This window comes from Strix uralensis, chromosome 6, assembly GCF_047716275.1.
Source record: "Strix uralensis isolate ZFMK-TIS-50842 chromosome 6, bStrUra1, whole genome shotgun sequence".
Classification (NCBI taxonomy): Eukaryota; Metazoa; Chordata; class Aves; order Strigiformes; family Strigidae; genus Strix; species Strix uralensis.
In genome coordinates, this window is record NC_133977.1 from 15,627,789 (window position 1) to 15,651,660 (window position 23,872).

At 38.1% G+C, this 23,872-nt stretch overlaps 1 protein-coding gene across 11 annotated transcripts in view; it reads left to right on the forward strand.

The window, feature by feature from the left end:
• Positions 1-23,872, forward strand: part of BMPR2 (bone morphogenetic protein receptor type 2) — a 114,846-nt gene that overhangs the window by 45,670 nt on the left and 45,304 nt on the right. For all 11 annotated transcript variants that reach the window (XR_012629434.1, XR_012629435.1, XR_012629437.1 and 8 more), the window contains exons 2-3: positions 11,310-11,483; positions 12,922-13,101. Coding sequence is in view for 2 of the 11 variants with exons in the window: in XM_074872913.1 (XP_074729014.1) it covers positions 11,310-11,483; positions 12,922-13,101 (354 nt within the window). In the remaining 9 variants the exon portion in view is untranslated. The remainder of the gene's footprint in view (positions 1-11,309; positions 11,484-12,921; positions 13,102-23,872) is intronic.

Below are 23,872 nucleotides of genomic sequence, written 5' to 3' on the forward strand. Positions count from 1 at the left end.
GAAAGTTTCTTACATCTGAGTTTGGGGGAGAAATACCACATCATTAGTTTGCTTTACTGTTGCTTTTGCTGGAGTTTCCTGTGTTATTCCACGCAGATACTTCACTTTGACAGCCCAGATAAACAAAAGCCAGACACTCATACCCAGAAGAAAATCCCTGAACTCCAGTCTAAAGCAAAGATAAAGAATTTGGGCTTTTTCAGTTCTGTGAATAGACACTGGCCACTGGAAAAGATTATGTGTGACTAAGGCTGTGATGATTTCTGTTCTGGCATAATTGCTAAACAGTAACATGAACGTACTTATTTTTCTCTGCATGGAGACATAGTCGTTTAGGAAGTGAATAATATTTAAAAAAATAAATTGGAAAAATGCTGGGATTGTTTAAATCCTGTAATATACATATTCATGCTCTTAGAAGATTAAATGTAGGCTGGGATTTTTCCAGGACACCTGGAGATGTTGGATGTCCAAAATCCAGTCAAGTCAGTGAAGGCCAGCTACTTACTTCCCTATGTTTTTCCAGAAATATCGGCCTAAATGACCTTTAGCTTGAGTTGGAGTAATACTTAAATAAAGTGGAAGGTATACATTAAAGCTGGCTTGCAAAATACTTTTTGTTGAAAACGTATCATTTTCTTTTGCCCAACATCATGAGTCTGTGAGTAGATTCTTTCTGAGTTGATTCAACTATGTGTAAATACTGGAATTCCTGTTTGCTCATGGGGTAAAATAAGCAATCATTTCATCTTGAGAGAAGAAGACGGTGTAAACCAGACAATGTGACTTGAAGCCACAGAGATACTTTCTGCCATGTGAACTGCCACAGAAAATCATCATCTTCAACTTTATTAAAATTGTGGAGGCTCTAAGATTACTGGAAAACCCAAGCATTTGGAGTCAAGACTCCCTTAAATGAGTGTTAAATATACTCTCTGATTTGACACTTAAATTAAAATTGTGGAAGCTCTAAGATTGTTGCGAAAAACAAACATTTGGAGTCAACACTCCCTTAAGTGAGTGTTAAACATACTCCATGATTTGACACTTCTATGGAATTTGATGGTTTAATTGTATAAGTTTTGTGCTGATTTACTTCTGCTTTCCAGTATGTGAGCTTGACAGCTTGTTTCACAAGGCTTTTTGAGTATGCTTGGACCCCTACATTTCCACATAGGATACGCTGACTGAATTTTGCATTAATATGGAATGTGAAGTTTTTGGAAATGGCTGTAAGTTAAGTCTGATGGCAAAGATTAGTATTTTAAAGCTAACAAAGTGAATGCTAAAATGCCAAGACATTTTACTATTTTTATATTAAAAAAACTCCAAACCTGCTGTAATCTCTTGCTGCAAAGCCTTTAACTGTTTCTTAAGTGAAAAGTTGTGCGATAAAATGTCGTCAGTCCTGTGTAATTGTTGAACTAAGATAATGTTATCATTTTTTTAATGTACCAGAGTGGGTTTTTCACTGCTAGCAGGTGATATATTTAGAAATTTCATACTGGACAGATTGATAACCTTCCTCCACTATCTGTTTGTTACGTACATTCCATTTTAATTCTGTCTTGTTCAAAATCAATGGTAATTTAGCATAGGGGAGAAAGACGGAAGAAACCTGCTGAACTAGACAAACTTCTACAATAAAAACAAATGTCCTACCAGCTGAACATGTCTATAAAACGATATTAACAAAAATGCTGACTCACTGAAGAAGGTAGATTCTTTTTCTGGTTTAGATGTATACATTCTAGAGGAAAGCTTGGAAGGTGCAGGAAGCTCCGATTACTGGCCAAAGTAGAGGTAGTCAAAGGTCAACTTGTTAAGGCTTTAGTTGAGACTTCTTAATTCTGTAGTTTGTCCTTCTCTGACCCAGGCTGAGTCAATGAGATACATCCTCATCACAGATTCAGCTTGAATCTCTTCCCATATCAGCTGAAAAGTGCCTCAGCCTCTTGATGTAAACCCATGAACCAGTATTAACTCTGTTGGTTCAAATTTGTAATTCTTGAATTTTGTCCTAATGGATTTTATGCCAGAACACAGGTGTTGCTAGCTGTCTTGCCACTGTATCTTGTGCTCTTACTAGATAGTTAAAATTTTGATTCTGTGGTAATGCCTGATTTGGTTGAGGTTTGCACAGCGAGGTGGTCTGGTTGTCGTCAGAAACGTTTAGAAGGTTGTGGAAATAAGGCAGTGACACAGTTTGTGGGCAGTAAGCTCAGGTATTTCTGCATAAAATCTGGCAGCGTTTGGGGACTACATAATTTGTCAGCTGCTAGCAATAAATCTCTGCCATCCTGTTGCTCTCTGCATGGCTCTTGCTTAAGCTGGGTACTTCTAAAGTAACACATTTTTTTGAGAGTAAATTTGGGGGAAAGAAGAACAAGGCCTTCACTAAAGAACTTGAATTGACTATTTGTTGTTTAGCCACTCCATACCTCTATATTTACATTAATTTCAATTCATGAAATTCCTGGTATTGTGGGTGCATCTGGGCAGAGGCATGTAACACTAGCGGGCTACAAGGGAGGTATGTGTTGGTGGCCCTCTGGCAGTGAGGCTGTGCTAAGAAGGTCAGCACATGCCACAGTGGTGCAAGACAGCAGTGCCTGGGTGGGAAATGAAGCGTGAACCTCATGCAAGATACAACACAGCTGCCACATGATCTAGTTCTGTTTTATTCATTTAGTGCTACCAGACCACTGGTACTTCAGAATGAAGCTGAAACACCAACATACCCAAGTACTATTGAAGAATACGCAACAGGAAAAGATTGGTGTGTCTGTCACTGTTGGCAGGGTTTATCAGCAGACAACACTGTTAGAAAGGGAGTAAGGAGAGAAAAGAGATTTAAAATTTGCATGCTTCTTTAAAAGTTAGATTGAGGAGAAGGAAAGACTGAAGTATATTCATGTACAGAAAAAAAGAGACTTGAATTTTCTAGCCCCATGCTGTTTTGATGAAAAAGGGTCTTGTAACGAACATAAATGATTTAGTCATCTGCATATGCAGTCACTTAATCACTTTGAAATGAATATCAGTACTAGCAATCATGTTAGTTTTGGCACTAGTTCTCAATCAAAGCCTGGCTTTGTGTAATTGCCAGCATTTGAAACTGTGATGTTATACAGCAAAAGCAGACAAAACCAAAATAATTTTCATCAATGAAGGCTAAGGACATGCAGTACTGTGAACAGATTATTCCAGATTTTAACACTGAGTATAAACTATAAGGGGTTTATTGTCAAAATATATTTTGCAGTATATCTTGAGGTACATAATATGTCCCATAAAATATAGGGGGAGCTTTAATAATTGTGATGTTTATTTCCTCTCTTTTTGTTAGAAGAAGAGGAAAGCTTATGATCATAGATGTAAGTTTCTGAAGCATTTTTCTTTACTTTTCTACTTCCCTTCTGGAAGTTCCTACTATATTCTTTTGTACTTTTCTATTTCCATTCTTTCTTAGTCATGTCTTTAAAATATTAGCATAGCAGTTGCACTTGTGGAGCCCACCTAGAGAACTTCCAGCATAGAAGTTTGCTGTAAAGCAATAGGTTGTGCTGTCTGCCCAACCAAGCGCTCCCTGGCTGTGTGTTGCACTGTGTTGCTCCTGACCTCTTGCTCAAAAAGTCCCCGGGCCATTTCTGGTTGGTTTAGACCTTCATGCTCTCATGCCTAATCCTTAAGCAGTCAATTTATTTCTCTTCCTGACCAGTCAGTGCAGATCTCTGCTGTGCAGTTGGTCAAACACATTACAAAGCAGAGTACTGGAAGTGTAAATATATGGAAGATTACCATCACTTTAGCTTTTTTCCTCCCACTCTTAAGTTAGTATTAAGGATGGTCTGTCTGTAGAAGAATGACTTCTTTCAAAAGACGTCTGCTTGTGATATATTTTTATATAAGTGTATACACATTTAGAAATATTTGTAATTAAAACCTCTGAGGAGAAAAAGATGAAAAAAATGGCAGTAGGGTGCTTGCTAAGTGATGATTTCTTCAAGATTCCGTTTCTCTGTACATCATGCCAGAATTCAGCTATCAGTAGTTGAAAGGATTTACCCAAAGGAGCCTCCTGATGTACATTACTTTAATCGCCTTCCTTTTAATAGTTTGCATTATGAAGGCACGTGCTATCTCATAACCCTGCCTCAAGGGCGATGATGTTTCCCTGTATTGTGTAAATAAAAGAACTCCCTAGAGAGCTGACAGGGCCAAAAGAAAACAGGTTTTGTGTCTATGGCTGTTCTGATGAAAATCTCACTAATTCAAAGGACAAGTTACAGAAAAAAAACCTCGATCTTTTAAAAAAATCTGTTGCAGCTTAATGAGGTTCCCGGTTGAATGTATGGTGGCCTGTGTTTAAAGAAATCCCATTACAGGCAAACAAATGCTCAGAAACGTTTTTCATTTTTTGTCTTTTTTCAGGCCTTCACCTATGTGGTCATGAAGGCGGTTGGACATAATTACCAACATGGTACCCATGTATGCGGTCTGTGGTGCTAGCAAGTCTATTCTTGTAGGTTACATGCAAATTAGTCTTCTGACTGTTATCTCGGATTCTTAGTTGTGACTGTTGCATCACAAAATGTATTGCCTGGCATTAATCGTAAAGCGGCAACTGCTTATTTATTTTTAATCCTTGCAATTAGAACATGGAGTAGAACAATTCTTTGTAGCATTTGACTAACATTTGAGTCCTTTTTCCTTCCTTTCCCCCTCCCTTTGCACTTGATGCAAATTCCATGTACTTCATTGAATAGATGTAAGGTCAGGAAGTGTCGATTAAGTCGTAATGGAACTGACTTCCTATGCTATTAATGAGAACATGACTCACGTTCTAAGGATTTGCAGTTGGGTTCCTGTAACTTCTGGTATTTCTGTTGTAATTGTTTTCATTAATTATGTTTTCCTAGAACACAAAATGATCATGAAAGTATTAGTATATTAGAAGCAATAACAGTAAAAGCAACAAAATAAATAAATATTAATTCGTTTAAACTCATCCTAGTATGGATGAATTGTGTATTCATAGCACACAGGATTTCTGACACAGACAGTAGATGCACTCGTAATTTTCTTTTGATCTTTGCTGTCCAGAAATATCTTTAGTGGGGCATGAAGACAGATATTCAAATAGTAAACATATCTCAGGGTTTTTGTAGCAAACCACTACAAACATCCAGAATTCACATATTTGTGTGAATCACTTCTCTGTTCCTGAGCAGCTGGAAATAGCAGTATAGTTAGAGGGACGTCAATATAGTATTTTTCCTATAACAGCTTGCTTTTTTTCAGCTTTTTTTTATTGATGGTAGAACTGATAAATGCTAAGACTCTAATTGTATCAAAAACTGAGCCATATGCCAAAAGGAAATTCCTGAAGCCCTTGAGGCTGTACAGTGGCATGGGGATTGAACTCCATGCCCTGCAGAGCACTGGCAGTAAGAGTGAGCCACAGGATGGACTTGGGAAACTATGGGCAATTCCCAGTTCCTTTATGATTTCAGGAAAGTAATTTAATGTAGTCTGTTTCCCTATTCTCCCTTTGGAACACGACAATCAACTTTCTCAATCTGCTTCAAGTTAAGTCTGCTAATGCGCGTGTGGTCATCAAACGCACCAGTAATGGCAGCCAAGCAGGAAAGCTAAGAACATTTAATGTTTCTTGGATTACTTCTTGAAGCACCCATACTCAATTGTAATGCCACTCATATTTTAAGCATGTTTGTGAAACTGGACAGTAAAGTCTATTTTTATATAAATGTAGGTGTAAAATGGGCTGGAATGCAACAGAACTCATTTTGGTTTTTTTCTGGTTTATGATAGGGAAGTGGAGAGCTTGCCCCACTCTTGCTGGTTTTTCCCTTGGTAGGACTTCTGGGAATGGTGCCTTTCCTTCTTGTCTTTGTTGGAAATCTCTGCTGCATGAGAGAACGGAAGTTTGAGTTCATTTTACTGTTTTTATTGAATCATTTTGACATAGTTTGTTTAGTACACAAGTTCAAGATGAATTGAAAGTAAGCATTTCATTATAAATCCTTCACGATTTGTTGTTCAGTTTTTACTTTTCGTCCTTTTCAATGTCAGCCTATCTGTTGCTGCGGTTGTCTGTTGTAGCACATTTCTTAGTGGCATATGACATGTAAGCATTCAATTGCCATTTGTTTGTTTCAAAATCTGTCTCATAGTCCTGCATTAAAGGTGAAATAGAAAAGACCTGAATGTATAATGAGTTCTATGTGATGAACAAATATAGTTTACTATGAAATTTACCATATAAAGAGAATGAAAGTACCAAAAGTCCTTCTCTTACTTCTTATATATTGTGAAAGAAATAATAAATAGATGATTTCCAGTTCTGGAGGTAGACTTTAATGTGACTTTCTCCTAGTCATAATTTCCGTATTTCTTATTTTTTTTTTGTCATTTCCCGATTTAATCCAATAATTGAGTAAGTACAGTGAGTTCTCCAGAGCTGCCCCCCACCCCCCCACCAAAACCAGAAGTTGCTCTTTTGATTCGGTAGATTTATAACCTTTGGGGAATACATGCATTTTTGGCAGTTTTTTCTGTTTGTTGTGCTTTAGACCTAATGATGAAAGAGTTATTATAGACTTATACATTTATAGAGAAACTGCAATCCAAATTAATTTTAATGATTTTACTGCATTTATCTTTGTGATGCTTAACTTGTGCAGGACTAATGAGATGGATGGCTTGGAAGGGCCTGTAAAAGAATTGAAGCAACATGATTCCTTTTAGTAAGGGCAGGGCTCCGAAAGATGACTTCAGATGATGCAGCAGATGTCCTGTGAAACCTGTGCTGCCACTTACTTTGGTGTTAGGTCTTGGTTTTCTTTGTATGCTGTGACTCTTCATGTCTGGGCAATTATAACGTATAGCTTGATCTGTAAACAGCTTCTGAATTTTGCCGATTTGAGGATACATTGCTGGTGCGTCTTGTGTCAGTGAAATCTGTAACGAGAGGAGCATCTGCTTGCAGGGGCTTTGCCCTTCATTTTTATGACATAGGTAACAAATGAACTGGATATATCAAATGGGATCAGTTCAAGAGCCGCAGTCTTCATAGGATAAGTTGTTTTAATTGCTCTTGTTTAATAAAGATCCTAACATTTAGGTATTTCCTTGTGTTTGGATCTATTTGAAGACAAACAAGAGAATCCAGTATTTCTAGTCTTAATCCTACCATTTTGCCTGCTTTGGAGACAAAAAATAGCAGGTAGCTCAGCTGAGGAATATTGTTTTTCTGTCTGGTTCCTGCGCACTGAGTACCTTGAGACCTCTGTCCTGTGAAAATCACAGAACAGTTGAGGTTGGAAGGGACCTCAGGAGGTCATCTTGTCCAACCCTCTGTGCTAAAGGGTCACCTAGAGCTGGTTGTCCAGGACCATGTCCAGATGACTTTTGCATATCTCCAAGGATGGAGTTTTGGAAGAAGCAGCTCTGGAATTGTTTCTAGCTAAGCTGCTGTGGAGAGAGTTGGTGGCTGCCCTGTATATTGCAGGTGCAGGGCTCCCAAGGGACGAGTAGATGTGTTTCAGCTCTGAATGCACCATGCATAGCTGGTGGCTCCCATGATGACTGAAAACTGACATAAAAGGTCATCCATGAGGAACACATGTAAATCCAAATGAACAACGGTATTTTATCTTGAAAGGTAAGATTTCTGTTGAAATAGGTAAAGCTTAGAAGAGGTAGCCCAGCACTTCTGTGTGTTTTTGTAGTAGTATCTCTATTTCTTCCAGGGAAGGTTTAAGATGTACTCAGCTAGGCTGCAGTTTGCTTTCAAGGCCTAACTTAGAAGTCTTCCAGTACTGAAAGTTTTTAGAACTGACTAGTTTCCACTACCTGGAAGAAGGAAACCTTTCTGCCAAATTCCCAGAGCCTGCATGTGCTGAAATCATGCAAAGGAATTGAAGCAGCTCATCTATTCTGTTGTTCTTCAAGATGATTTCTGAACATCTGAATGCCCTACCCAATTTTCTTCGGCATTACAGCTTCAACAATGAACCTACAGAGGCCACAGAGAAAAATAAAGTAGCTTTTGTTATGTGTCCCCTATTCTCCAGATGTTCCATGCCATCAGGGAAGGGGCAGGGGTCAGCAGAGTATTGCAGTGGGTACTGCTCCCACAGGGGTTGTACTACTCTAAGTTATAATCGAAGCAGGAATGTGCAGTGATCAGCATGAAAACTCTAGTTGTTGGGTGGGTAACCTTTACTTTTTGTTGGAAAAGTTTCCCACTGAGATCATCTGACATTAAATTGTGGCAAGTTAACTTGCATTTTTATTAGTTTGCTAGAAAACTGATAGACAGATTGCTGGCAGTGGATGTTGTACTTTCTCATGCTTGCCCCTTCCTACCCTCTGCAGGTATTCTTATAGGGCAATACATTTTTTAAATCAGAAAAGCCTTTGGTAGCAACTGTTATTTTCTGTAGTGTATGGTTGGACAGCATCTAACATGATGTTAACATGTTAAAAGTTAACAACTTTTCTTTTTTCAAGTATGTTCTGCATGTTCTTGCCTCTCAAGCTTCATCTTAAGAGATTTATAGGAAGTGAAGAGACCAGAAAACTAGGCAATTAAAGCTGTTTATGTCTCTGGAGTACAGACATATGATACATGTAACTGTATTTCTGAGTAGAAGACAAAAACAAAAGGGTGTTTTTCTTTTTCTTCCATTAGTTCAGAGGTTAAAAGATTTTTTTTTTTTTTTAAACCTATTGAGGTATTATGAAAGTGGACTTTCTTAGAATGACTTTTTTTTTTTTTTTAACCAGAGGTTTTTGATAATTAAACCAAATCTGTGTGGCTGTTTTATAAATTCTGTTCTTTCTATTTTTCGTAATAAAGACAAATTATGAAAGGGCTTATCTTGCAGTCATTTGAGCATTCTGTAAACAACCAACATCTCAGATGACCTTACTCCCACTCAGCTATCACACACAACTGATTTTAAAACCTTCATAGTGTCCCTAGGAGCAGATGTATTGTGTTTCGCAAGGACATATAATTCTGTCCCATTCTCTCTTGAAAATTATAGTTCCATGATCATTTTTCCCTCTTTTGATTTTCAAAAAGTTAGTTAGCTCCAGTTCTCTTATGGCAGTGGAGTACTGTCCTTTCATACATTGTTTCTTGGGCAGTCCCATGTCATGGAGCAGAGAATGCAGGACAGATGCTTCACGCCTGGCATACTCAGCTGTTCCTGAGAATAAAACTACTACGTGCGACTGGCAAGTACTGTTTGCAGCAGCATATGCTAGCTGTTAATGTGTGACCTTTTAGCCCTCAGTAACTCGACTAACTACTCATTTGGAAAGAATAAAAATAAGATGTGAAATTCAGGTAACTGAGTTTCTGAGTATCAAGCTACTGCTTTATAATAAATGTATTTATCACTTTAAAACCCTAGTTCCAGATATAAAATGTTAATTGTACACAGATCAGTGTACAGAGAGGTGGGTGAGTAGCATTGACTGCCAGCCAGGTTATTGGAGTGCACGGAGCTGCAAGTGATTGAATTACAGTGGCTTAAGAAGTTCCTGTCTCCTCAGCTGAGACTTTTACCGCCACACAGCTCAACTTATCATAGACGCCCTACCAGGCCACTAAAAAATAAGCTAAGTTGTGCTATTTTAACTCTGCTGCCACAGAATAAACTGGGAGTCACTGACAGATTGCTTTTCTGGATGGTGCAGCTATTTATGGTTGTCTTAGTGTAAGAGATTCATGAATTTTGACTTTCAATGAATAGTAACAGCCATAGAAGTGAGACACATATCTGAGTCTCTTGGTTTGTCTTTCTATTACCCAATCATCTGTACTGGTGACACAATGAAGCAGCATTTTTGCAGTAAGTCTGCCTTGGTGAAACATGGCTTCTTTGGGGCCAGTGCTGCAGAATGATCAAATAAACAAATCCTCAGTGAGTAGACATTTTATACATATAAAGTACCTTTAATGATTTACGATTACATATGCTGTGATTTTACTTAAAGTTCAAAATCTGTTTTCTGAAAATACCAATCTATTCCACCTTCCATCTGTCTGCTACCAGTGCTTTCATGGGAGTTAAAGAACTGGATGAAATCTAGTTGTTGAGGTACATAGTACAAGTTCTTACTGTGATTGGATGTTTGCTGAGCTGTACTACTGAATAATACTTAAGTACCGTTAATTGCACATCTAGCTTTCCATGCATTTTATAAAATCATTCAAGTGATGAATGAAAATATTCTAAATATCATATTTACTACAAATGTAGGATTTATTTATCTTGGACTTAATGCCTTTCTGAAGAATTTATTGTATGAATGTGTTTACTTTTCCTCAAGAAAAGATGACAGCGGCATATCAGCATGGTTTAGTCCTTTCATTGAGGTGATATAAACAAAAAAGCAGTAATCATATGGGTAAAACATATGAGTTCTTGAGATGCTAAATTTTTGAAGTTCGTTGATTAAATATTCTTGTAAAAATAAGTATGCTTTTTGTGGGTGGTTTTGGTTTTGGTTTTGTTTTAACAAAAAACCCCATAGATTTTTCAGGTGATCACGGGTATTTATTTTTGCTCTCACTATGTATGTTTTATAGTGTTCCTGCTGGCCATTCCACAGAGAGACTTCACACGCGGTGTTGCTCCTGTTTACAGGCAGTGTTTCCCAGAACTGCTGGTCAATCATATGGGTTTTACTGTGCCATTAGTATTTCTGTTGGCTGTCATTAATGAAGTTGTGTGAAAGAGCCCAAACTGATTGGTCGCTGAGCAAAAAGAAGTAAATGTCAATGTCATGGCTGGATAGCACGTAGAAAAGAGATAGATCAAAAAAAAAGAGAGTGGAAAACACCCTCTGAATTAGGTAGGCACTGGCTTGGATGGCAGTCTGGAAAAGATAATCTTGGTTTAGGATCTGGAAACAGTAAAGAAATGCATCCAGGTACTGAAGAAACCAGCTAACAGTTGCATAACTTATGCTTGAGGACAAATGATGCAGATGATGCAGACTATGCAGTGAAATTTTTATTCTGCACCTGTGAACTTCAAACATTTGCACATTCATTTTGAAATATCTGCTGAGGTTTTTTTGTCCTCTTTATGAAAGTAACTTTGGGATAGACCTCATTTTTATTTCTGACTGTTGGAGTACAGTTTAAATAATGGATAAGTATAATTCAGGATGATTTTGAATGTAGGTTAATCATCCTTTTATTAAAGTTAATATTTTATGCATAAAATCACTGACAAAAATTATTTTTCTTTCTTTGTCTAAAGCTGCCCAGAGTGAGGAGCGGCTGTGTGCATTTAAGGACCCATATCAGCAGGACCATGGAATCAGTGAGAGCCGAATCTCCCAGGAGAATGGCACAATTTTGTGCATGAAAGGTAGTACCTGCTATGGACTTTGGGAAAAAACACGAGAAGGAGACATACATCTTGTAAAACAAGGTACGTAACGTTTCAGTGTAAGTGCGGCAGTTTTGCTACTCTTTTCACTTTTTTTGTGATCTAGGCAGCCAATACAAAGATGCACAGCTGCAAAACTAGGCCTTTTGTTTGTGTTGTACAAATGCATAATTTTAAACTTCCCATTTAGTAATTTTAAATATGAACAGAAGGTTTGTTTGAAATAAATGACTTTTACAAGAGATCAAAGAGATATATGCACAGCTGAAGGAAAAAGCACTCAAATTGTTTGTTACTTAGGATGTCCAGAGGAAGATGACTTTCTTGAATATGTCTCAGTATATAGGCCAGCTTGGATGGGACTTTGAGCAACCTAGTATACTGGAAAGTGTCCCCGCCCATGGCAGGGGTGGTGGAACTAGATGATCTTTAAGGTCCCTTCCAACCCAAACCATTCCGTGATTTTATGTTTCTACATCTATTGATGTAATGATAAATTTAAAGTAAGTGTCTCATTAAGTAAAAATGTGTATTCATATTGATTGGATGTTTACAAAGGAAATTGCAGCTGTAGCACAAAACTGTCACTAACTGTCAATTTGCTGCTATTCTACAGGGAGAGTGATGGTAGGGAGGCGTGAAGGGTCTTGCAGTTGATGGAGATGTGGTTTGATTACCATTCTCAGGGACTCTGCACTTGGTTACTTGGACACAAGTAGATGTAGTATAGGGCTGAATGAAAACTGGTATTTACAAACATCCTGTGCAGTTGTACTCAATGTTATTGTTTCATGTTTGATCTGGTAATCTGCTGAAAGGAGGAGTCTGACTGCTCACCTCTGCCCCCATACTGCCTCTTTCTCTCCCAGGCATTTGTTCCTAAATGTTGTTTCACTGCAGTCAACCATACTTGGGAAGGAACAGTTGCTGCAGGGAGAAGGGGCCTGCGTTAGCCAAGAAATAAGTTGTGATCCTGTAGAAGAGCCCAGTGATCTTGACAGTGAGGAAGGACAAAATTTTTAGAAATTGTGTAGAAAGCACCAAGCCATAGATGCAGTCTTATGGCCTAGGTCTAAGGAGGGGACTAGGTCCCACTTTCATCTAGACTGTGGGCCAGAGGGTGGTAATATTGTCTGTGGTATCAGAGAAATGGGGAATGGCATACTTCTGCATAGAAGGCTCAAGAATTCAGGTTTTGTCTTACTGAGTTTAACAGCTGGACACCTCTGATGTTGGTCTTCATTGCTGCCCCTATTTCTTCTCCTTGTCTGTGGTAAATTCTGGAAGACATTTTTCAGTTTTTGGTTTAAAAAGTGGTAGTGGAGTCAGACAAGCAAATTGTGATAACTGTTTTCACGCCACTCTGTAACATTTATTTAGGTTATGTATGGATTTTAATAGGTGTGTTTAATTGTCCATGCAATATAATTAATTTTATGCCTCCTTTAAAAAGAATTTTTTAATTCACCTCTTTTTACAGGTTGCTGGTCTCATATAGGAGACCCACAAGAGTGTCATTTTGAGGAGTGTATAGTTACAACCACCCCTTCCTTGATTCAGAATGGAACATACCGCTTCTGCTGCTGTAGTACAGACTTGTGTAATGTCAACTTCACAGAAAATTTTCCACCTCCTGACCCTACTGATACAACACCTTACAGTAAGTCAGATGTTTCCATCTCTTGTCATTTCATGGTTTAAGTAATTTAGAGCAAGACCCTTCTTTCATGATGTGGTGGGTTGACCGTGGCAGGATGCCAGGTGCCCACCAAGCTGCTCTGTCATTCCCCTCCTCAGCAGGATGGGGGTGGGAAAGAAAATAAGATGGCAAAAAACTCATGGATCAAGATAGAGGCAGTTGAATAAAAAAATGAAAGGCCACACGCAGAAGCAAAGGAAAATAAAAGATTTATTCTCTACTTCTGATCAGCAGGTGATGTCCAGCCACTTTCTGGGAATTAGGTCTTCAGTACACGTAGAGGTTGCTCTGAAAGACAAATGTTATAATAACGAATGCCCCACCCCCTTTCTCTTAGTTTCTATTGCTGAGCAGACAGCTCAGTTTTGGTCAGTTTGGGTCAGCTGTCCTGGCTATGTCCCCTCCAAAGATCTTTCCCCCCACCCCCCCCACCTGCTGGTGAGGGGGGAGTGTTGGAGAGACAGCCTTGATGCTGTGCCAGCACTGCTCAGCAGTAGCCATCACACTGGTGCATTATCAACACCTTTCTAGCTACCAATACAAAACAAAGCACTATGAGGGCTGCTATGGGGAAAATTAACTCCATCTCACACAGACCCAATACACGTGGTAGCGTAAAATGCAAAACCTGTGACCTTTCTATTTATATGCAACAGAAATGGCAAACAGAACACGAGTTTTTCCAGATGAAGTTTATCACATTTATATATTCCACAGTGCTCTGCAAAGAACAAGTTAAATGCTTACAAGAGAATTGTTTCTATAGGCAGCTGCCAGGTGCAGATTACATTTTCCAAAATGGTCTCTAATCTTGGGTGCTTTGGTATTTGGATGCTCAACTTCAGAAGCCCGTGGGGATATTCAGAAGGATTCAGACTTCTGTTAAAAACAGGCCAGTAAGTTCATTAAGATTATGGTACATTTGAAATGTCTGGCCTGTCTGTTCAGTCAGTGTTCAGATAGCTTTGAGGGGTAGAACTGGTTTTATATCAAGCTGTTGGGATTCTCTCCAACAGTCTTACAGTGCTTTGAAATCTGACTTCTTTCTATTGCATTTTTCTGCTAGAGATTAATTTAGGCATAATGTTCAAAGAGTAATACTTTGAGCAATGTCGTTTTCTTTCAGATTAGATTATCTGTTAAATTATTTATTATAATATCAATATAGCATATGGATTCAAGTCAAGGGATCAGACCCCTTAAACTCCTATTACAGAAGCAAGATCATGACTATCAGACCACACTGTTATGCTGTGTTCCAAGAATTAAGAACATGTAAAGAAGCTGAGTTAGTGGCCTTATCTAAACATTTGGACAGCCTTTTCTAAATAAGAATTGTGAAAGAGAAATTGAATAGAGGCAGGTATGTAAATGGAGGTACAACTGTTTCTGTATGTCAGGAGTTCTTTATCAATGAAAAGTGTTTTGTGAAATGAAGATGTCTTCAATTGGATAGTATTTACAGCTCTAGAATGCAAAAAGAATGGTTTGTGTTTAGGAATGATATTATTTGGATTAAACTCTTAAGTTAGTGAAGATACTGATGCTTTCACAAGTAGCTGTAGGATGAAGTCTTTGTAAGCAATTTCGGTCAAAATGTGGGCTTGGCATGCTAAAAAAAAAAAGCAACCTTTTACTGGGAAAGTGCATGTGGTATAAATGGGTAAAGAGAGTTGATGAGACACGGTGCCTTTTGGCTGATAATACTATTTGTAGAACCAGTAGAATCACCATTTGGAATCAGTGTCTGAGCTCAGCACTGTGCAATACAGAACAGACTCTACTTGGCTGTGGTAATAGTCATCTGATTGGGCTCCCCAGATGTGACTCGAGTTAGTGCTGTGCAGGGGATTTAGACAGGAGGGAAAGAAGGCATAAAGTTAACTCCTTGTCCCTTTCTATCCCCCCCAAAATAGGAAGACAAGGTTCCTATAAATAACTTGTACTCATTCTTCTCCAAGGGTAGAACTTACAAGCTGAATTAATTCAGTTATTGGGTGATAAGATCTTCAAGTAATTTTTAAGTGGAATTTTTAATACTGAAAGGTCTAGCTTGACTTGCAAAGTGGTGGTGGTGGGATATTAAATTTGTAACACAGTCCTTAATTCACCCAGCTGTAATTGAGTGCTTGCAGCGTACATTTCTACTGACTCAAACTGTTTTGTGTTATTGTGTCACCTTCCATTTTCATAATACGCAAATTTGGCTTTAGGCATAAGCATAAGCAAAGTAGGTTGCCTAGCACAGTTGTCTGTCTGCTTTGACTAGGTTAAGAGATGGAAATTGGCCATTCCAGCAGCAAGGATGGCCTCATTTGCCACTCCAGTGTTTTCTTTGTAAAGCTCTACTACTGCTGCATCCAACAGAGATGGGACTGCTCCTGGCAGTGTAAATCCCATACACCTGCAGCACTGTGGAGGTAAAGGATGTTCCAGGAAGCTGGAAGAGTGAAAAAACAGGAAGGCTGTGGCACACAGGCCCTTGCAACGTTACTGACCCCCGTTTCAGGCACTAGAGTCTCCACAGTCCCTTTCCCAGCCCTCTTGACTGCTTCTAGAACACATTTTGGTGCTGTAAGATTTAGTTCTGCCACCTCGACATTGAGGACAGAATTCTTGCTTTAGCAAAGTTCAATTTTTATGGAATTGTTGGGAAGCTTTGAATTACCTACTGGACACCTTACTTGGGCACTCTTTCAGCCTTTTCTATTAAAGAATGCTTTAAGGACATTAATAAGCTTAGCTGCACAGACTGTGGCAATCTATATTACTATAGATTTTAGATTATTAAATTGAACAGGTCACAGTCACATGGGAAATCTCCTGCAGAAGGTTATTTCAGTATAGCCCATGAACTGTAAGAGCACTATTTCATCTATATTTTTGATAAGGCATTAAAAATGTTGTACATTAAATAGTTCTTGAATGACAGAAAGTAAGGTATGTGGCCTCCTAGAGCTGTATTTATGATCCTGTAAATTTCAAAGCAGGTATGACTAGTGTATGGTTAATATGTGAAGCCCGATCAATTCAGCCAACAGTTAACTAAGTATTTGTAAATGTTTTTCTGCTGATTTCCAGTAAAATCACCCAGAATAAAAAGTTCCTGGAATAACAAGTGGAAATTCAGCTATAGTTTAAAAACTAACAGAATCTGAAAACACTACTGATTAATTTAGTCAATTTAAAACTTCATTATTAAGGAAAATTGTAGGTGTTCTTTTAAAAGTGTTTCCTTGCAGCTATCAGGAAACAGCAGAATACTGTTAGGCTCTTGAGCAAAATCCATCCAGAAAAATAATGGGGGATAAAAAAATTACTTTATACGATCTTTTGGTTCCAGTTTTTTGTAGGACAATTCACAGTCATGTATTGAAAGATGTAGGTAGACTATAAATGATTCAAGAAGACTAATAGTCTAAAGTAGCTAATTTAGACCTTAACACATGTTGGATATAACAAATCATTGTTGTCATAAAATGTAGCAAATCTCTTAAAATATTTCACTTAATTATTATGTCATTGTCTTTTAGGATGTCAAACAGTGTTTATCTCTCAACCATATCTGTGTAGAACGGAATAGGGTTTTTTTTGGTTTATATTTGGTCAGGGCATAAATATAAGAATTATAAGTATAAATATAAGTAAACAAAATAATATATAAGTAACAAAATGTAAGTAACAAAACTTCTATAAAAATCAAAAATAAGATTAAGGACAAACAGGTTCTTGAAGCCTTAAATTTAATCCTTACTGCTTCTTAATGTGCAGCTGGTAATTTAAAACAATCATACATCTGAGTAGTCATAATAGTCTTCTCTTCTATCTTAAAGATAATCCAAGCAGATTTGAGTAGTTGTTGGTAGTTAGTCCCTCCAGCTAGAATTCTGCAAATGCTGTAGGATGGGGTGTAGTCTAGAGCCCACAGTCTGGAGGTATTAAAAATGCAAAGATTCAGATGGCTGTTTCCTGATGCCAGGGGAAGTAGAGGTTGGAGAATGGTGTTTATTTCAGATCTGAAGATTTGCCTGTGGAGTTTGGAGCTACTGAAATGCAGAAGTTCAAAAACAACCTCCCATCCTCAATCTAAGCTTGCACTTTTGGGGAAAAATATACTTTCTTAAGCTTTGCTAAATCAGTCATGGATAGATTAATTACTCTTCCATCTTCTATTCTCACAAAAAACTGACAAAACAAAAGTCCATCTTAACTTCAGCCGGTATGCGTATATACCCCTTAACCTGACCTGAAAAGGGCCAACTATGGCTTCCTGAGTAAATGTTTTGAGATGTGTGTTTACTCTGTTGGCTTTGTCAAATATTTATTTTGAGACCTGTTAAATATCTGCCTCTTATGTCTACAAAATGCTTCCTAAATTCTGAGAATGTTTTGAAGACAAATTCATTAGTTCTACAATCATTCATAGTGGCCATTTAAATAGAATTTAAGTAGCTGAAGAGGTAAATGAAATGATCTCCCTCATTGGTCATAGATATATTACTGTAATGAAACTTTCATGTTAAAATAACATCAAGATGAAAGCAACAAAGCCATTTTTAATTATTTTTTCCTCAAGGCTGCATTCCTGGCACTGCAAATAAATTAATCTTACAGCAACTGATTGTTAACATCATATTCTTGTATGACAAGTGATGTATTTGCATGATATATGGAAAAAATCCCTGGCAGCAACAGCTGAACATTACTGGTACATATTATTGTTGAAGTGATGTAGGGTTTTCTCCTCATAGCAACAAATGGTGGCTGCAATTTTTAGAGGAGTTAGAAACTTATGTTAAATAAGAGCACTGAGATTTGGATATAAAGAAACCGCCTCACACAGCAAAGGAAGTTGATGTTTCTTTATTCTAAACCACTGATAGATGGATTTATCTTTCCAGTGTATCATCCTGGCCTTTCTTTGCCAGCCTTCTTGCTACGTATATAAAAGTCTGTCTTTAAGTGCTCACAGAATTCTGTGGAGACTTTGAGGAAAGCTACCATTAAAAAAAAAAAGTAATTATTAACATATGTGGCTGGGTCAGGTTAATTAAGGTAGTAATAGGCAGTTTTCATTTAACTATTGCTTTTGCAAGGCAGCAGTTAGACTCATGTTGCTGTGTTCACATGGCCCAATCTAACTCCCACTGAAAGATGGAGGTGGGACTGATCCACACAAGCATTAAAACTTGTACCCTTGAGAAGATAGGGAGTCAGTCAGGCACATCTTCCCTTCAGTGAAGAGACAATGCGTTACATGTTGTTAATGTATCTTCACTATATTATAAAGCAGGGGAGAAAATATTAAGACATTAAGGGCTTTAATATCTCTTTAAAAAAAAAAACAGTTTACTTTGAGACAGCTAAGTATTTGGTGCAAGAGGATGATAACTGTGCCTCCCAGGAAGTTATTTTAGGGCACTGCAGAAAATGAAGATGCTGAACTGCTGGAGGAGATATACAGATGAATGCACATGGAGATTTCTAAATACGTATCTCTGTTAAAAGAGATTATATGTGGAGCAGCTAATAAGAGGGGAAAAACAAAAAGTGGGTTTTTCTTGGGAATAATTCTTCAAGATACTGACATAATGATGAAATATTTTTGACTTTTGGCTAGCTTCTTGAACCTTCAGTTGCCTTTCTGTCTGAAATTTAATGCATATTTAAAAGAAATTCTTGTACTATTTGGGGTTTTTTCTGTTTATTTGGTTACAGGAAATGTAACTGGAGGGGGTTGTGACAGGGTGCACATTGATACAAATAGTGGTAATATTTTGGAAATGTGTGCTAATTAAGGCTGTTTATTGTGGTGGCTGCAGCTGAGGGAAAGGTGATAGTATTGTGGATTAATGTAGGGGAGAAAAAGTAGAAGTGAAAGTTGTTGCAGGGAGCAAACAAAGTATTAAAGCAATTACTATAGAAGGTTATATAGAAATTCAAGTGAAAGCCTTAGTTTCTGTAGAATCAGTGGAAGGTTTTGCAAGTCACCCAGGATAACTGGTAATGCTTGTTGAGTAACATCAGTTCAGTGATTCTCATTAGAAATGGATGTATCAAAAGCAGAATCTCTTAAAGATTGTTGGTAGCAGCACTTAATGTTTTAACTTCTAAGACATCATAGTCTCCTGAGATTACACTTGCATCTTTACTGAATTTAAAAGTAAAGCTTTGATGTGCAATTGGAGTTTGAATATGAAATGGTAGCTGTGAAGGCAAAGCCTACTTAGACAGAAAACTGTACATGTAAATTTTTTCTCTTACAGAAATGTTTAATCAGGAAGATGGAATTGTAGTGTTTTACTTGCACTGAGATTGAAATGTTTGGAAATGTGGTTTGGTGCATAACAGAAATTTTAAAACAAAATGCTGAAAACTGTGTTAAATAAAATAAGAACAAACATATTTATCTGAAAAAGGAGAAACATTTCAAATATTATTTTTACCAAAGAAACACCCTTCTTTTTTTATGAGTACATTCCCTATTGCTTTGTCAAACTGCTGTTTGGAGCATACTTGATAGGAGAGCTGTACAAGGTAACTGCAGAGCTGTGCCAGCAGAAATTAGTACTGTATTATGACCTGGAGGTCTGTGAATAAGGACTTTTGCAAAGGGCTTTTAAAAATCTGTTGGAACACCTTTTTGGATGCAAGGTGGGATTTTAATCTTTATCTTGACATTGCAATAATGTGTTTGTGAAGTGCTAGAGCTGTAACTGCTCTTTGTTTCTGAGGGCTAAAAATATTTTACTTTAGAGTCCTTGGAGATCTCAATTATTCAAGTAGATGTGAACATAACTTTTAGCTTATTAGTTTGATATAATTGTCTGATCCGCATGTTTGTCATCTTTGAAGCGTCCTGCCTGTTTCTAGTACTACACAGCAAATATTTTATTCAAGTTTCAGGTCTAGAATGAAGAAAGGAAACATCCGTTTTCTGAAATATAATCAGTAACTTTTGCTGCCTTCAATAATAGTGAAAATGTACATTTTAAGCCAATTACTATCTGTAAATAGGGGATTCACAGTTCTTGTATCATGTGCAGTTCTTGAGGCACTAATTTACATCTCTGCTGGAAATTATTTGCTTATAGTTAGTATGTTTTATGCACTTCTAAGAGTTTAAAGATCTGCAAATATCTTTGGGTAATACAAATATAGTAAATATCTTTTTTCCATTTACTGGGAATTCTGAGTATTGTCTGACTTTGATACTGCTGTATGCTATATTCAACATCATAATTAGCAGATCTCTGTTGTGACAATGCACATTGGAGCTTTATTGTGAATGCCTTAGACACAAGGCAAAAGTAGATAAGGCTCGTAAGAGTGGGACTCTTTTAGAATGCATTAGTGGAAAATTGGACTGTAAATAAAAAAGGTAGTAGATAAGGAATTGTTTTGCCTCATCTCAAGGCAAGATGAAGAACAGACAAGGATGCTATACTTTTTATTTCTTTATTCAGATGCTGCAATATGCAATATAATGCATGTATAAGGTGTATACAATATCAACATTATTCTAAACAAATCCTACACTGCTATTTAACAACCCAGATAATTTGAGAAATAGGTAGAAGTTCTCTGGAAGGCAGATTGACGTATCAGTACGCTTTTTGGGGTTGTCCTAGATCAACAGGCTTTCTGATGTAGTAGTAGTAATAGTCTTCTAATAACTATTTCACCCACCCCAAAAATTTTAAGACTGGGTGCTGTAAATCTTAAGACTACAACACCATGGAAGCATTTCTCCTTTGAAGACTTGTGAATGTGATTAGGTAACTCTCCTCAACAAAATATACTGACTGAATTAGCCAAGAAACTGTACATTGTAGTCATTACCAAGCAAAATTAAAACACTATTTATGTTTTGTGAATATTCTACTTGTCTATGTCCCTGTGCTTTTTCAAACAACATTTATTTGCTCATCAGCTTTGTTGATATCCCCCTCTCCCTGTCATGTCATGCTAAAGGCTTCTTGCAGTGAGTGGGAGTGGCAGAAATGGCTGCACGCAGGCTTCTCCGCTGCTGCAGCTCCTGACAGAGGGCATTAGCTTCAAAATGCTCAGCTGTATCTCCCTGGGCAGGCTGGAGCTGCTGGGCTTGCTGAGAACATCGCTCCTCGTAATTCCCTTTCTCCTGCGATGTTACCCTCATAGCATTCCTCATATTTGATTTTTAGCATGGCTCTACTCTGGTTTTCTTTACAATGTTGAAATGAATGAAGAATAAAAGGAGCAAGAACGCTGCAAAGTTTGGTTATAAAGCACTGCTAGGTGCTGCCAGCTACTAGTAAAAAATTCCCATGCCCACTCTGTCACTGGTTTTGTCTGTCCCCAGTACAGTAATGGTGAGAAGGGTCTTTGTCTGCAGACTACTGACAGAGTAAGAGGCAGACTTGGGACTGGAACTGTTGAGAGCAAAACAGAAGATCACTTATAAATATTGGGTCTGTTATTGGCTGTTCAGTACTATTAAGCTCATCTGTGCAGAATAGTGTTTAGATCGTGGAAAACCTTTCATGTCTTTATCTTACTCCTTAATTGGACATTTTCAATAAGCCTCAAATGTTTAAAGCTTGCTGACAAAAATCTGATCCTATACCATGGTTTTGTCCAATACATTTTATCCCCTTGATTTTGGAACTGATCCAATTTAAAAAGCAAGCTATAGGTTTTTGGTGTTTGACATACACTTAGAATAGCCCCCTGTTAGCCCAGCTGCTTTGCAGTCTTACCTGAGTTGCCTCCATAGCTCAGCATGATGGAACTCAGCCTCCTCAGAGGAGACTGAAAGTCCAGACAGACGATTAAAAGATGTTGGCTTTTCAGAGTCAGTCATTAATCACTGTTCCGTTTTGAGCCTTTTTCAGTAAAATTTTTTTCTTTATCTGGAAAGTATGGTGATCCTGAAAATCCAGTACATTACTTAACTTTGATTTCTGGCTCCTTTCTTTATGATCTAGCATACAACGCATCTTCAGAGAGGACACTATGTGGAGGTAAAACACTAATGGTATTTCAGTCTGGCACAATCTTAGGAGCTGTAATGTATCACATTTGTAAATTATGTACACATAATGTAAAATGTATCACATTTTAACAATGTGATAAGTTGTTTCTAAGAACACTTGAATTACTTTAGACAAAGCATTTAAAACGGCTGAGATATATGTCAGTTAGATGTTAGGTGGCTCCCGCAGAGGCTGGTGCAGAGCAGGCTGTGGGCAGAGATAGTTGCACACCCCCAACCCAGGGAGCGCCGTGCTGGCCCATCTGCTGGGCTGGGTCTGGCTTGCAGGTGCTGCAGTCAAAGCCTGAACTCAGGACTGTCTGTACTTATCTTTGTATATATGCACTAAATGATCCTTATGTGATTTGATTTCTTTTTGTTGCTTTTACAACTGTGCTCTTGGAGCATCTTCTGTTGAGAGTATAAAAAAGGTTAGGAGCTGTATGTGATACAAGCTATAGTTTGTCTCTTTCCCTCCATCATATCAGACAGAATCTCTCCATGTAGATGGATACTGGTGATCAGGGTTTTAAATTTGTTTTCCTTACAAAGAAAGGCTTATGTCCTTTTTATTAATAAAGTGAATGGCAAATTCAGGTACATGCCTCAGGTGTTTGAATTATGAACCTGTGACTAACTCTGTAATTCTGAATGTGATGTTTTGTAACTGGGCATCTAGCTCCTGTCATGTGTCATCCTGGCTATAGATGTCTCCATTATTTCTGAAGAACTGAGCTGCCAGGGCTGTTTTGAAGTTGCAGAGATCTGAGGTGATCTTTTGGCTTTCTGGCTAACAGAAACCATGTGCTTGAAAAATGAAGGGTTCACAGAACATTCAGGGGAACCAGTGCAGACAGGAAAGCATCGCATCAGTGTGCTCCTGGTCATGTTACTCCTGATTATACACCGATTGCAGGTTTTTTCAAAGCCATTGTTTTCAAAACCAAATAAGTCCTATTGTTGCTGTCCAAACAGGAGATGATGACAGCACATTCACTAAAATCTTGATGAAGATTCCCATCTAGTCAGGGATGTCAAGGGCTACAAAAAAAGCTTTTACAGGTATGTTGGTGGTAAAAGGAAGACTAGGGAAAATGTGGGCCCTCTCTGGAAGGGAAAGGGAGAATGGAGGGATATGGAGAAGGCTGAGGTACTCAACAGCTTTTTTGCTTCAGTCTTCATTGGCAAGGGCTCCAGCCACACTGTCCAAAACACACAGGTAAAGGTGGTGACTGAGAGAAGGAAGAACTGTCCACTGTGGGAGAACATCAGGTTCGAGATCATCTAAGGAACCTGAAGGTGCCCAAGTCCATGGGACCTGATGAGATGCATCTGTGGGTCCTGAGGAAATTGGCGTATGAAGTGGCTAAGCCACTATCCATCATATTTGAGAAGTTGTGGCAGTCCAGTGAAGTTCCCACTGACTGGAAAAGGGGAAACAACCCCCATTTTTATAAAGGAAAAAAGGAAGACCCAGAGGACTACAGGCCAGTCAGTGTCACCTCTGTGCCCGGCAAGATCATGGAGCAGATCTTCCTGGAAGCTATGCAAGGGCACATTGAAAATAAATAGGTGATTGGTGACACCTAACATGGCTTCAGTAAGGGCAAATTGTGCCTGACAAATTTGGTGGCCTTCTATGACAGGGTTACAGCACTGGTAGATAAGGGAAGAGCAGCTGACATCATTTGCCTGGACTTGTGCAAAGCTTTTGACACT